The 15,895-nt window shown below is 48.3% G+C and overlaps 1 protein-coding gene across 1 annotated transcript in view; it reads right to left on the reverse strand.

The window, feature by feature from the left end:
• ANOS1 (anosmin 1) overlaps positions 1-15,433 on the reverse strand; it is a 196,353-nt gene extending 180,920 nt beyond the window's left edge. Inside the window, exon 1 of the mRNA XM_036839203.1 lies at positions 15,145-15,433. Within this exon, the coding sequence (XP_036695098.1) occupies positions 15,145-15,342 (198 nt within the window). The 5' untranslated portion in view covers positions 15,343-15,433. The remainder of the gene's footprint in view (positions 1-15,144) is intronic.
• Between the last annotated feature and the right edge of the window lie 462 nt (positions 15,434-15,895).

The raw sequence follows: 15,895 nt of genomic DNA on the forward strand, positions 1-15,895 counted from the left end.
AGAAACACCAAGGAGTAAGGGTAGTTTTGTTCTGTAAGAAACTGCTTGCCTTCCAAAGTGAGGGTCCCATTTTGCACCCCCAGCAGCAAGGAAGGAGACTTCCTGTTGCTGCACACCCTCGGCACCATTTGGTGCTGTCGGTGTTCCGGATTATGGCCATTCTAATGGGTGTGTGGTGCTATCTTGTTGCTTTAATTTGCCTTTCCCTGATGACATGTGATGTGAAGCATCTTTTCATACGCTTATTTGCCATCTATATATTGTCTTTGGTGTGGAGTCAGTTGAGGTCTTTGGCCCACTTTAAAATCAGGTTGTTGAAATTCCCTTTTATTGCTCTTAGATCAGCCTGGGAAGGATCGAGGGGTGCACGCTACTCATTTTTCTGTCCCAAGATCTTCAGCACCAGCACTCACTCTGTGCCTCGCTCATCTAAACAACAACAGCCAATACTTCTGTAGAGCTAAGCACACGTGAGGTTCCGCTCCGAGTGAACTGTGTGGCATCATAGCACGATCCAGTGAAGCTGTGTTACCATCTCCACCACTTTATGGGCGAGGCGCTTAGGTAAACAGCACATAAGCAGTCTGCAAGAATGCTCAGAGACAAAAGTTTTTTAAAAGGAAAAGACAGTTCACTTGCAAAGAAGTTCCAAGGGAATCAGACTTTCGGACCAGCTCACCAAATTTTAAAAACATAACAGGTATTTAAAGGAAAAGATGCAATACGACCAACTTTACACATTAGACTGGTCGTGGCTGAAAAACCCCGATTTTCTTACAGGCTATCACACCCACAAATGCCATGACATATCTTCAGAGTCATCACTGCTAAAGACAGAGATACTGTTGTTTTCATTCAGGAGAACGTTTGCTATAGAATGGAAGACAAGCATTTTTTTCGAAATAAGTGCCTTATTCTTTCCTAGATTCTCAAATGGAGACATAAATGAGCACCTTTCCAAACTCCCATGTTATAAGTGAAGAAGAACATTGTTACTGCAATCAATTTATTGACTCATGTATCTGAGTTTATTCTTTCAAAGAGGGTAACTGAATATGTAATAAAAGAGTCATACACACACATATACATTTAGATATGGATATACATATCTGAATACAGATATTGAACTAGAGACACATCGACCAAGACAGATGTAAAGTAAAAAGAGAGAGAACTAGACCCGTGGCTTTCAACAAGGGTGATTTTGTCCTATGGCACATATTGTAAAGTCTGGAGATATTTTTTTGTCATGACTGGGGGTGGGAGGGATACTACTGGTATCTAGTGGGTAAAGACCAGGGATACTGCTAAACATCCAACAATGCACAGCACAGACCCCATAACAAAGGATAATCTGGCCCCAAAGGTCAGCAGTGACAAGGTTGAGAAACCATGAACTAGACACTCTTGGATCATACACATATGGAAAAAAACATTTTGGCCCTAATTTCATACGGCTGTTCAAAAAAGAAGAAACTTCCTCCTTTTTTTTTTTTTTCAAAATTGTGGAGTAATAAATGGGACTAGAGTATGCCAATCTTGCCCAATAAAAAATAGGTTTAAAATATTATACAAGTCCATGGCCCCTGTATAATAGAAACATCAAAATACAAACGGATGTCTGTTCTCATGGAGTCTCACCTCTAAATATGTTTTTCTCTGGTCATACTTAGCAAGTGAATAGATTCTGTCCAGAAGTATTTTTTTTATTTCTTTGCAGCTGTGAGGACATTACCTCATAATTCCGGAAACAAAAATGTGGAAACAACAACAACAAAAGATGTTCCCTACTTTCTTTTAGATTCTGGCCCAATGGGAAAATAACTTCCCAGATGTAGGCCATTTCTGGAATGATCAGCAAATGGGTTTGGCTGTGCTGCTTTCAAAATGGTACACAGCCAAGTGTCAAAATAAAGGAAGGAGAGGGAGAGAGGAGGGGGTGACAGAAAGGGAGAGAAAGTGCATTTCTAGTCAAAGATGCGCCAGGGATATTTGCCAAACCTCTACCGAGGGCCTACCTATGTCTAAAAGAGGAAGAAAGGAACTGGGGTACATATTTTAGGTTTTAAAGGCAAAGTTCTAGTTCTAAACGGCTATAATAGCCCAAAACGTGGATGAGAAAATGAGAAGCCAAGAAAGTGCTCACCTTCAACCAATGACTATCTTTAACCGTGGACAGCATCTTGGGTGATTTCTCTGCACTTCCTTGCCACAGAAGAAATGTAAAAGAACTGCAGTTACCAAAGCATTTTAACAGCGGCCGGTCTCCTATTTTCTGTTCAACGTTCCTGAAAGTAATCAGTAACTTCTGCATAAGCTTGGCATCCTTATCGTTAACACACTTCCACTCCAGAAAGCAAGCTCCAAGTTATGCTATGTTGCAGCTCGTAACTTTACCTCTATTTGAATCATCCATATGGCAGGACTGCTGGGCAAGAACGGGCCACCCCAGATGCCTGGGTGGTCTTCTGAGCCTTGTTTCACACGAGGTTTCTCCTCTATGGTGAGCAAAACCCTCTTCTTGGGGGAACGGCCATCAAGGGAAGGATAGACATCAGTAAGCAGGGGCAGAAATAAGTAGCCTGTCATGATGGATAGGCATGGATATCTGAGTATCTCAACAGAATTGTTTGTACAGAGATTTCTCAGGGAACAGTGTCATATTTCCAAATGTGGTGATGATGATGGTGATGGTGGTGATGGTGATGATGATGATGATGATGATAATGGTGATGGTGATGGTGATGATGATGATGATGATGGTGATGCTGATGGTGATGATGGTGATGGTGGTGATGATGGTGATGATGATGATGGTGATAATGGTGATGATGGTGATAATGATGATAATGGCGATGATGATGGTGATGGTGGTGGTGATGATGATGGTGGTGGTGATGATGGTGACGATGGTGATGATGATGATGATGATGATGATGATGATGATGATGATGATGATGATGATGGTGGTGGTGGATGGTGATAATGATGATAATGGTGATGATGATGGTGGTGGTGGTGAGGAGGTGGTGGTGGTGGTGATGATGGTGATAATGGTGATGGTGATGGTGGTGGTGATGATGGTGGTGGTGGTGGTGGTGGTGGTGATGATGGTGGTGGTGGTGATGATTCCCTCATGATTGGAAATGGTCTTGGTATTTGCATTCTGAAGGGGTCTGCTCATCCGTTGGAAAGCAAGCTAATGATCCTGAGATGCCAGGATCTTTGCCATATTTGGGTTGTTATAACAGCACTTGGAAACCTGTCCAGAGGCTGGGGTGACATATCACTACAAGACGTGCATTCTCTTCAAAATCTCTCTCGCTATTGCAAGCCTTTGCCAATTTTGTTTCCAGACCACAAAGTATAACCAACAGTATAAATTTCAGAAGAGTGCTATTCATTCCAGTAGTGTAGGCATTTAAAGACAGGAATAGAGGCATTTATTTAAGTCTAGAAAGTGCTGTCTCTCTCAATTATGCGTTATCAGAGAACTAAACAAGAGTTGATAAACGTACATCAGATGAACCGTTTATATGAACTCAATAGAGACACAATAAGTAACAGGTAAAATCACCTTTAACCTGAAAGCTTTATATTTGTTTGCATTTAGAATTTCTCAACTGTTTCAGTCTTTCTTTTAGAGAAGCTGTCAGTAATCTCCCAAGAATGTGATCCACCTGGTTTGTCCTCAGACAAGACCATCATTTGCATTGGAGGGAGAGAGGAAGAACAAAAACACTGTGATGCGTTTCACACATAAGAATTATTAATGCATTAGAATATTGAAGTAGGTTGAAAAAGGTGTAAACTGCAAACAGAATATGGAGAAAAGAGCTCCAAGTTGCTTAAGTGAATGAATTCCCATCATTTTTCTTGTCCCCAGCACCAGTATGATTAACAACATTTTCGTAAGGTGATGGATTACTGTGCAAAATTAACGTTTCTTGTTTCATTAAAAGGACCCTCTGTTTTGTGTTTTCACTTACAGACTTATAAAACTGTCACTTCTTTGGATATAACCAGAAATTAGCTAGAAAATTTAAAAAGTCATCCGTGATAATTAGATACTGAATTGAGGGGAAACATGCATTTTTGTTCGCTGAAGGTTATTTGAGATCCTATGCACGCCAGTAAGAACACGCACTTCCCTAAAATGAAGATGGCGGTCACCAGACATTACTCGACTGTTTTCAGTGGTGACGGCATATCTGCCTTATCTTTCAAAGTAAGAAGGTAATATGAAATACAAAATCATATATTTTGAGGTCACTGTAACAGAATGTTATTTTCTCAAGTTGGCAGGATATTAATCACTTGGAGACCGAAAAGCTTATTAAATGACAAAAGTTATAATTTAAAACAAAAGGATAAATAGCATGTGAATTAAGAGCTTTTCTTCCCTCTTGATGAGCCATTGTTTCTCAGATTCCCCTGAGGATAGATTTTTGCACTCTGGGGGATTAAAGAACCCCAATTCATCACCATTTTCTTTTCATGTGCAGCCTTGAGAATTTTCTAAATTCTTTTCTCAGGATTCCTTATTGCCCAACTTTTATATCTTACAGAGATGATGGAAAGAATGATAAAATGTAAACACACACACACACACACACACACACACACTCCCAAAACCAAAACAAAAGGAAAGCGAGCAAACTTATAAGACACCCTGAGTTCTTGGAAGTAGCTGTCACATACCTACAAGCCATGAACACCACTTGCAAATATTCCAAATGTGTCCCACCACTGTACAAAACAGCAACGGCAGCCAAGAATGAAGGTCAAGGGTGAAGCCCTGAGACCTCTGTTACTCCCAGACAACAAACTCATCCTCCACGGCATCAAGGAGTTCAGCTGTTCGTGAAACATGCCTGCAAGGATCACAATACTACTCTGCTATTTTGCTAGACAAGTGGGATTCTGGGTGGACCTAAACAAAATCAACTTATAAGGGAAAAAAAATCTTCATCTAAGAAATTATGATAATGTGTTAAACAATTCTCTATAAAGATTTAAAAGATGATTCATGATTATAACACTTTCTTCAGTTCCACAACTCTTTGCAACTATTTGCGTAAATGTCTGCCCACCCCCACTCTCTCCAGTAGAAAATAATTCTTTTGTGGGCAGGAAGCATGTGTCACTTATGCTGGGTCCCCAGAATCTAAGCTACCTGAAAAACAACTATGTGTGACAGATCCGTATTGGCTGGAAGAAGGATTGGGGTAGACAGATGCACAGCGGATGTCGTTGATGGACTGATATTTTTAATGGTTTTTTTCTATCACACCAGCAACCTTTCAATCGTCCACAATTGTGCCACTTCGTGATGCAGTGGTACCTCCAAGAGGCAAGGAGAGAGTGAGACATGGAGGTCCGTTTCCCCCCAAAACTCCGTGACTGTCGATGATATTACAGCTGATATTTTCACTCTGTCTTCTCTCACTGTCAACATGCTGAGAAGCAGATCATTTAGTATAAATATTTGGGAACATGACAATTAGGGCTTGAGTTTCTGCTACGAAGACTTGGTTATCTCACTTCCCAACAGCTCACAACCTTCAGTTGTCTTATCTGTAAAAATAAAATAACACTCCTGACCTCAAAGAGTTGCTGTGAAGGTCAAATAGATATTTTATGTGAAACTACTTTCTCAGCACCAAGACGGCAAAAAATGCGATGAACGCTAAGTACCTTCTAACCTGTGGCTCAGTGATTCAGGAGAGTTTCTTACTTCGGATCCAGCCCCACCCGTCGGAACTGGGCTCCTTCCGTAAGCCAAAGCATGATGGCAGGGAGACGGAAGACACAGCCCCCTTCTCTCCTTTTCATGCTCATCTGGGGCTCTTTCTTAGGGGTGCTGGCGAGGCTCTCCACAGAGGTCAACTCAGCAGCATGAGGGCAGCTGGTAGTGTCGCCTGATGTCCAATCAGATCAGCACGAAGCAGGAAGACACCCCTAAGTGTGATGACCTGCTCTCAACCCGTCCTGCAGAACAAAGCACTTGAGCTTTGTACCAGCTCTTACCAACAAGTTCCCAATGCCTGGCTGCAGGCTGGGCGGGCTGACGCCGCATCCCGTCCGTGAGGAACCACCGAGAGCCCCCAGCAGACAGAGCAAACTCCTGCGAGACTGCGTTTACTCACGTTGGCTGTTCTGCGTTGGAAGAGCCCAGCGTTTGAGGCTCAGCTCAAGCGTCCTCTCCCCTAGGACGCGTCCCCTATAGCAACCAGCCTGAGATCTCACACAAGTAACTCTCCCTGAGCCCTCCCTTGTGGACTGCAGTGGTCTGTTTACAAGTCTTAGCCCCTACCAGACTATAAATCCCCTCAGGAGTAGGGATTTTACCACCTCATCTTTGAAATTGCAGCAATCCATCGATATTAGCTGAAATAAGTGAAAGTGATTAAAGCGGCATTTTCTGTGGGGTTTTTTTTTTGTTTGTTTTTTAAGGGAGAAACAGACCCAGCATCTACAGTCTGAGATTTACATTAAAATGAGCCATAAACACTGCTTCCATAAATCTTTCCTTACTCATCGGCTATCAGGGGTAACCACTTTTATCCAACCTTCTCCATCACCATCAGGGAAAACGCCTCCGCTCACTATTTTGAAACCATGTGCATAATCTTTTAAAGATATGGAGGGGACTCTAGGTCCTGGGGGATGTGGCAGCCTGGTCACTTGCTGAGTAAATGCAAAGTTGGTTAATATCTGAACTAACTGGCCCTCTTTGCCATCCTCTTAGACCTGCCAGGGGTACTGAGGTTAATGATGTCCCCTCACCCCACCTACTGTCCACCTACCAGACAACTATTTCAAGCTGGCTTTAACAGTACAGTCGTCCCTTGAGACGTGTGGGGGATTGGTTCCAGGACCCCTGTGGATACCAAATCCGCAGATGCTCAAGTCCGTTATGTAAATACGGACAGCCGGTCCGTGTTATAATAAGAGTATAGGCGGTCCTCCGTATCCGCGGGTTCCTCATTGGCGGATTCACCCAACTGCGGACCGGCAGAACCAGAACACACGGAGCGCCGACTACACATATTTTTTCACAGAGGCAATGAAGGAGCGCGCTGCGCTTATGTCTTAGGGTCAAGAGTTGAAACTTTTTACTGAAATCATCGGGAGAGAGAAACTAAATTCAAATAACAGAAGACGTACCCACTCTTACGTGCTTCCCCATCTAGAAGGATTCTTTTCTTAATCTGTATAAACTCTCACTTTTTTTTTTTTTAAAGGGAATGGTGGATTACAAAACAGAAACAGACTCACAGACGTAGAAAACAAACTTACGGTTACCAAAGGGGAAAGGAGGGGGAGGGAAAAATTAGGAGTTTGGGATTAACATGTACACACTACTATGCAGTATATAAAATAGATCATCACCAAGGACCTGTTGTAGAGCACAGGGAACTCTACTCAGTGTTCTGTAATAACCTATATGGGAAAAGAATATGAAAAAGAATGGATATATGTATATGTGTAACTGATTCACTTGGCTGTACACCTGAAACTACACAACACTGTATATCAACTATACACCAATGTAAAATAAAAATTAAGTTAAAAAAATAAACAATAAAAAAACCAACAAAGGGGATAGTGGGGAAAGTCTGAGCTGAGAGTTGTGAACGCTGAGTTGTATCTTTACTTCTACTATCTATTATCTGTATGTGCTTGAACGAATCATTCCTATAAGCATCAAGCTGTCTAATCTGCAAAACAAAAGGGCTGAATCAGATGAGGTATCTGAAGGTAGGTGTCTGAGGTTGGGTTTCCTGGAAGCTGAGGCTGAAAGGGGTCTTTCTGTGAATGTGATGTATCAGGGGGGAAGCTCTCAGTGGAAGAGGAGGGAAGGATGCAGGAGGAGCTGAGTAGGGATGTGATCTCGGCTAGAGCCCTGATAAGCCTGGCCCCGTGCAATGCTTTGGAGCATAAATTGCACCGGAGTTGATCCCAGCAGAGGGCTGGCCTCCTGTATCCCCCAGCGGTGAGCCAATGGCTATGATCTGCTCTCATCAGGGAAGGAGGGTACACTGCCCTGCTGGCAAGATGGTGCCCAGGGGCTAAAGGTTAGTCTCTCTGGGGGAGCAGCTGTAAGCTATTAGCTGCCGATCCAGGAGCCAGGGGGCTGGCGGGGTGAGGGACAGAAAGTCACCAACAGCGTCTCCTGAGGAGGACTAGGTGTATATGACCCATTTCCAATATTCAGAGAATCCAAAACAAATTACACATTCTCCTAAGATAGATGGTACAAAAATAACTAAAATGTCAAGAATGTCAGTTTTATCAGCCTACTGTGGTAATGTGGGCGACCTCACGCTGATCTGAAGTTTGAAGGAGTTATGGATATCTTTGATTAATGTGAAGAGGAAAAACTAGGTCATACTTAATAAAGGCCATATGTTGATAGACAACATACTTCCAAAATATGGAGTGCAGGGTGAGTGGAAATGTTGAAAGGTGGCTGGCTTCAGCACTCGAAAGGACTTGGAGCTCAGACACTGCACCAACAGTATGAGTTATGGGGTAATTTGACAAAGCATTCCAACAGGGCGTTTGCTATTTTCCCCAGTACTATTGTTCATATAAAAAATGTCTCTCAATAATACAGATACGCTTCACTGATCATTGTCTCAAGCCCAACCCTCAAAATCGTGTAAGAATCAGATTTCCGGAAGGCAATAACAAGTCACACGTAGGAACTTCTCCATTTCTGAGTGAATACAAGCAGTGCCCAATGACACTTTGATAAGTTTCTTTACCTAGCCTGAAAGTTTTATGCCCATTTGCCAAAACATACCCAGGTAGGTTATACAGTGAAATCTGATCAATCTATTTCAAAAAAAATGTAAAAAAATGATAAGTTAGGAGGTTAAGGTGGGAATGCTTAAACCAACAACATTAACTTTTAAATATAGGTCTCCAAACATACATACATGTATGTATTTTATTAATATAATATATTGAAATATATAAAAATATATACTATACTCAATATATAAACATATATAGATATATAAATATAAATATATTTCTCCTCTAATAGTACAGTGCACAAAGAAATAAATAAGTCGGTATTTTCTAATGTGTTTTCCTAATGTTCTGTAATAGTCACAATAAGATACACTTGTAAATCACGGTTCAAGGAGAAATGCTGTATTAAAAACATGAAAATTTGCCATGAATAACCTAATGTTTAGTTTGGGTCAAATTCAGAAATTCTTAGAAACACAGCCAGAGACCCAGTGACCCAGACCGGGAAATATAAAGGTCAAACTTGAGGATGGACTCTCTTCCCAGAGAATTTCTAGCATATAACTTCAATCTCACGGCAGGCCAAACGGACACACCACAGCTGAGTGTATTCACCACAAAATCGCTCCTCCAAAAATCTGCGAGCCTGGGGCAGATTTGTGGCTGCTAAAGGTTTCTGATGCGCTAATTGTTTGTTTACTTTTTCTGAGAGGAGAGGCTAGTCCTCTAAGCAGAATGAGCTAATCACCAGCTTAGTTCTCTCTTTTGCCAAAACAAACAGCTTCCAATTACTGCTAGAAAAAAGCCTCTGATCTCTAATCAGCTACCTAAACGAGTCTATCAGCAGTAGTTTGGAGAGTGAATAATGTCCCATTAAGCTGGAATCTCTTAACACTAATAAAATTCTAGAGCCCTAGGACCAAGGCTGCCAGCAACCTGCTACTTATCTTCCAACAAGATTCCACCCACTTTTTCCAAAATTTTCAGGTCCCAAAATCTGGCAAAGAAATAGACGCACTCTTCCTATTTTATTACACGCGGGCTACTCTTTTTCCTCAAGCCCCATTCTACTGAGCCTCCTTTGAGAAAACTCGGGCAGAGAAAGAGCAGGTTGCAGGTCTGCTAATATTTAGTGCAAGGACTCTATCGGTAAGGCTGAGACTCAGCTCCATCACTGCCGTGACGAGCAGAACCTAGCGAGACAGGCAGGGTCTCCGCCCTGAAGGTCCCAACGAGCGCAGAAGAGGCCACTCTCAAGTTAAATGAGAGTCACCCAAAAAGAGACAGAGCTTATTTCAGGCACATTGTCTGTTTTCCCTCTTCTTTAATCTTCTAGTGAGGTTGAGAAAACAAGGGCACAACAGGTTACTCCCAAGTGAGCATGTCAGCACTGTACCCTTGAACACGATGGACAGAATATGAAGAACCACAAGGACAAGTGGGCTTAACCTACCTCTTCCAAGGGTTAAAAAATCCAAACCAGGGCTTCCCTGGTGGCGCAGTGGTTGAGAATCTGCCTGCCAATGCAGGGGACACGGGTTCGAGCCCTGGTCTGGGAAGATCCCACATGCCGCGGAGCAACTGGGCCCGTGAGCCACAATGACTGAGCCTGCGCGTCTGGAGCCTGTGCTCCGCAACAAGAGAGGCCGCGATAGTGAGAGGCCCGCGCACCGCGATGAAGAGTGGCCCCCGCTTGCCGCAACTGGAGAAAGCCCTCACACAGAAACGAAGACCCAACACAGCCAAAAATAAATAAATAAATAAATAAATAAATAAATAAATAAATAAATTTATTAAAAAAAAAAAACCCAAACCAGGGCCAGCTTCAGGGACAAATGACCAGTGCACGTGGCCCACGCTCAGAAGGGGCCCTGCACCTGAGGGGTAATGTGCCGAGACCGCCACACTGAAATCCTCAATGATCTTATCTTGGAGTGTGCGTTTCGTGTGTGCAGTCTGGTGGGATACAGGAGCATGTTCTAGAGGCTCCGGCATGCATGCTGCTGCCTCTCACCACCCCCTCCTCCCCAGGCAAGATTCTCGGCTGCCCACTCCCTGGCCCACCGGAACCCCAACCCTCCCAGCCTCCCCCTCCTCACCCCCAAATCACGGTCACACCCTACCCTCTGCAGGGACCTGAGAGTGACCACAAGGAGGGTCAGGGCGGCGCATGCGTGCGGTGATGTGTCCCAGAATTTAGTGGTAGCTGTCCCCGTCCCATGCTGGGACCATCATACTGTGTTTGGTGGATGGCCAGCCAGAGTCCAAGACTCCACGGGAACAAGCCTATTGCCCGTCCCTAATGCAGGTAGCTAACTGCATCTGGCAAGCAGATCTAAGTACACCTGGGGGCTGACCATCTGCTACGGGTTGAGCAGTAGGAGGGGGAGACCCCTGGCTCAGGTTCCTGAGGACCCGGCTAGAACAAAGTGCAATGCGTTGGTCCAGCAGCTGGCAGAACAGGGCACTGGGCAAGTGCCGTGCCCGAGCAGGCGTATGCGCTCACCAGACCCTTGGTACCCACGACGGTCTACACACGTCTTGCAAGATCCCCTTGTGGGGCACCCACTGGGCGCACCCTACACAGGGCACTTTGGGGGTCCTCGCTTCCTCCTTCCCACCTTCCTGAGTCTGGTCCCCACTTTTCCCTCCAGGGATGGACCAGGAAATCAAAACTGTGCACTGCTGGTGATTCCACATATAAGTGAAATGATCTGATGTTTGCATGTAACGCTGGCACTGCACAAGAGAAAGATGAACAGTGAAATCCATGCGAATGACTTCATGTTTAAATTATGCTTTACCGAGAACAGCATTGGGTAGCAAATTCCAAGAGAGAAGGGTCACAGAAGAAAGAACAAGTTTTATATTTTAGTTCCTTCGACAACACTTCTTGCTCTCTGAATAATGGACGGCATGTTTCCATTTGGCGCTGGGGCCTGAGAAAAAGGCAGCCAGTTCTGAAGTAAGTTAAACCACTAATCAATAAAATCCTAGAGATAAGAACAAACCCCAAACCTGTAGCTGTCCTTGCTGGGAACCCAGGTTCCCCGTCTATTAGCGTCTCAGCATCTCGGGTCCTTATCAGTTCTAGGAGGACACCAACGGTACCTTCTTTGTATGACGGTTGTGGGGATGAAATGAGACAGACTTGTAAGACCCCCAGAACAGTGACCCCTTTATTACCATCGCTTTCATTATCCCCAACAGGTTTTATGATCTCCACCTTGCTGGGCAGGTGTCCTACCGGGCACACGAGAGGCTGGAAGTTCAGGAAGGTGATCTTCCCCAAGCTACATATCTGCCAAGTGGCAAAGCCTGACGCAGAGCCCATCTGCCCGGCTCCAGAGCCCACCTCCCTGCTCCTTACCCCACAGCTGCATTCACTGAGGAAAGGACGCCCTTCCCAACTGCCTCCGTTGCCAGGCTTTTAGCCACGTGCACGCATGATACGTGTGAACCTGAAATGGCAACGTGCCAAATGCCCTGCGCACGGCATCGTGGAGCCGGGTACTGATAACCTGTGAGATGCTAGCCGTTACTGCTTTCCACAAATGAGAGGCAGCCCTCAGTGGTGAAATCAACGATTCAGTTCAGAATCCGTCTCCCTTGCAGTATGAAATCCTCAGCTCCTTCAGGTCGGGGACCGTGGGCAGACCATTCAGGATACAGATGCTCCGGTATCCCCATCACCACCCCCACTTCCAGGCATCAGTATTGAGTCCCCTGTGCCGTCAGGCAAGGTTGACAGCCACACGACTGACAGGTGAAGCCGATCCAGCCCCACACACGTGGAGGCACGCGTGCGCCCCATCCACCTCCAGCCTCGAGCTGCAAGGCTGGGAGGCACTGGAGAGCGTGCGGAATTGGGGCGGAGACGTTTGGACCCCAGCCTCCTCTGCAGGCCTGCTAGCCCAGGTGACTGGCCCTGGCAGCCCCTTCAAAGGAGGCTGGGAACTGAGCAGGAGAAGCTGGGAACCGGCACCTGCTCCAGAAACAGCCTTCTGCTACGGTTTATTTGCCCAAGTGGGTGGGGTGGCCCTGAGAGAAGGGGCTCTTCCGACCCCTTCCACCAGCCCAGCCTCTCCTGCCCGCTAATACATCCCACGTGCAGCGTAATGAGCTGCCCGCAGGCTGATCCCTCCACATCCTTCCAATTATTTAAGAAGGGGGAGGGGCAGGGAAGCTTGACGCTTTATAAGCAGTGTGTGCTTCTGTCTTCTCAAATCTTAAGAACGCTTAATCCCTGCAATTTAGATAAATCAGATAGGCATTACCAGGTTAGGGTTAAACCTCCAAGAATGGCTTTGCAATTGATTGCAAAAACAGCAGTTATTAAGTCCTAACTGAGTAATTAGCAGCTTATTTCACCCAGCTAATTAAAATGTAATCAGGATTGTCTGGCGATGTGTATTCTGTCAGCAGTTTTTCTTCCGAAGAGGAATCATGCCAAGAGACCACAAGAAAAGCCTTTCACGGGAATTGGCTTGATCTAAACTGCTTCTTTAGCCGCTGAAACTGTAAAACAAATAAATTACAGCAACTGACAATTCAACTAAAATAAAGAAAGAAGAAAGAAAGGAAGGGAAGAAGAAAAAGAAAAGATACTCTTTCTCCCTGGGAACAGGCTGCCGTTTTGTTTTGTTTTCTGTTGTCTTTTACACAGTAGCGCGGCATCTCCTCAGGAGAGTGACTGAGCGCAGGGCCGGCGCTTTGGAAACCAGGTGGCTGGGGAGGGGCCCTCTCCAGGATGTCGGCGTAATTTCAGCGCACGAGACCACACTCCCTTTTCCCTTTCCCTGAAGACCCACGAGGACAGCAGAGCGCGCCGAGTTCTCTGACACCCACCGGATGTCGCTTCTTTGAGAACATAGAGAAGCACGCACTCAGGCGCACGCAAACTTCGCCAGCTGGTTCACTCTCTGAAGATCCCAACTTTTACTTCTCCTTGTGCCATTCGGCGCCAGGTTTCATGAGTTCTCAAGCCAGAATGAACATGGCTTCAGACTTCGGAGATTCGTCCCCAACTCCACGGTCATTACGATGGCCTCCCGTCGCAGGTTAGTCCCCAGGGCCTCTGGGAAGGCCCATTTATCCCGCCCGAGTGGAAGAGACGCCCAGTTTATTTCTCAAGGGCAGAGGGCTCGGCTTAGAACCCCACCCAGGAGCCCCGGTCTCCTTCTGGCCTCCGCAGTTTTCCCTGCGGCGAGAAGTCGGAACTTTGGAACAGGTGAGCAACTAAGGAGAGAGACGAAGAGGCGAGGGCGAGAACCACGGCAGACGAGAGGAATTCGGTTATCTGCGTGAATGGTTTCAGAGTGCGCGCACTCGGGTCAGCTGGGGAAGGCAGCTGTGAGACGCGCCTCGGTCGGGGCCGGGAGCGGTTCCCGTGCGCCCACCCTCAGCCAGTGTCCCTGAGCAAGTCCCGCGGGGGCCCTCCCCTCTGTGGCGCCCTCCCTTCCCCCCCCCCGCCCCAGGATCCCGGCCATCCACAGCACCAAGCGTGCCGTTCTCTGAACCTTCTACACACCCAACACCCACACTCCCACAAGCTCTCCTACCCTCAAGCCGACAGAACCTACGAGGGCTGGGGGCGATACTGGCCCCCGGGAGTCCGCTCAGAGCATCCAAACACGGCGCCTCCAAGTCCCCGATCCCCTGCATCCCTTCCCTTACTCTCCACGCCATTCGTTGGCGAGACCTAGAAGCTCTGGGGCTCCGAATCGGGGCGCGCACAGCTACCATCACCACCGCCTCCCCGGGCCCCAACACAAACGCGCTGGAACGCACGACTTGGCCCAAGTGCCCCCGCGGGGCTCGAAGGGTGGGCCGCGAGCTCTCGGCCCGCCGAGTGCGAAAGCAAAGCTCGAAAGAGACAAAAGTGTCCGCCCGCGGGCACCTGCGGGGCCGGGGCTCGTCGCGCGGGTCCCCGGGCGCAGCGGTGCGCGCCTCCCGGCCTCGCTCGCTGTGCCCGCCGCGCCCGCCGCGCCGAGGGCCCGGAGCGCCCCGGAGTTTGCGGGACTCGCCACCAGCCCGCAGTCCCGCGCCGAAGTCCCGGGCAACTAACAAACCCACGCTTCCACCCTTGGAAGCCACAAAACTGCTCTCCCTTCCCGAAGAAACCGCCTTTCGTTTCCCCCTCGGAAGAAGGGAGTCAGGTAAAGATGCCGCAGGCTTCTTTTCCCTTTCGGGAGCAGGGAGGGGGCTGGGAAAGAGGGTTCGCGCACCCAGATTGTAAAATCCGCGCGGAGGGAAAGCCGGATCTGCCGGCTGAGCTGGGCGAGAAGTTTGGGCGGCGAGGCCGGGAGGCGCGCGCCCCGTGCGCACCCGCCGCGGCCCGCAGCGCCGGGGAGGACCCGGGCGGGCGGCGGTTCGTACCTGGAAGTGCTGGAAGAAGGCGGAGATGCGCGTGATCTGCAGGCTGAGGCACCTGGAGGCGCAGCGGGCGCGCTGGACGCTCCCGGCCGACAGCGACTCGTCCAGCCGCCGGGCGGCCGTCGCGCCGGAGCCGGCCGCCAGGCATCCCCCGGAGGCCGCCAGCCAGAGGCAGAGGGTCAGGGGCGCCCCGGGCACCATGGCTGCGGGTCGGGGGCGCGGGCGCCGGGCGCTGGCCGAGGCTCCCAGCTCCGCGCCGGGGCCGCACTGCCGGGAACCTCGCGGCCGCCGCAACTCCGCTGGAAAGTTCAATCATTCAACTCCGGCCCCGCGCCCTCCCTGCCAAGGCCCTCCCCGCTCTGCCTCCAGGGGTGGGGTGAGGGTGACAGGCGGCCGCGCCATTGGCTGGAAGGGAAGTGAGTGACGGGGGGCGGGCGGAGGGCCGTGGGCAGGTCTGAGGGGCAGCGAGCCGGGAGCTCCACCGCAGGGGATGCCGGCCGAGCGCCGCCGTGCGCCCCTCTCCAGGTGGTCCGCTCCCGCGCAGGTCCCCCCACGGTCCGCTTGCGCTCCTTCCTGCCCCACCTCCCCCTCGCCATCCAGGTGAACGTCAGGTGCGAGCAAGCCCGGGCCTGGATGTGAGGCGCTGCCTCGGGCAGCAGGGCCTCGGGACCCACAAGGCATGGGAAGAGGCTAAGGAAGGATGGAGCGCCCCTACGTTGTGGGCTTTCTCCCCGGTTCCTACCCCGGGCTCAGC

The sequence above is a fragment of the Balaenoptera musculus genome, chromosome X (genome assembly GCF_009873245.2).
Source record: "Balaenoptera musculus isolate JJ_BM4_2016_0621 chromosome X, mBalMus1.pri.v3, whole genome shotgun sequence".
NCBI classification, from domain to species: Eukaryota; Metazoa; Chordata; class Mammalia; order Artiodactyla; family Balaenopteridae; genus Balaenoptera; species Balaenoptera musculus.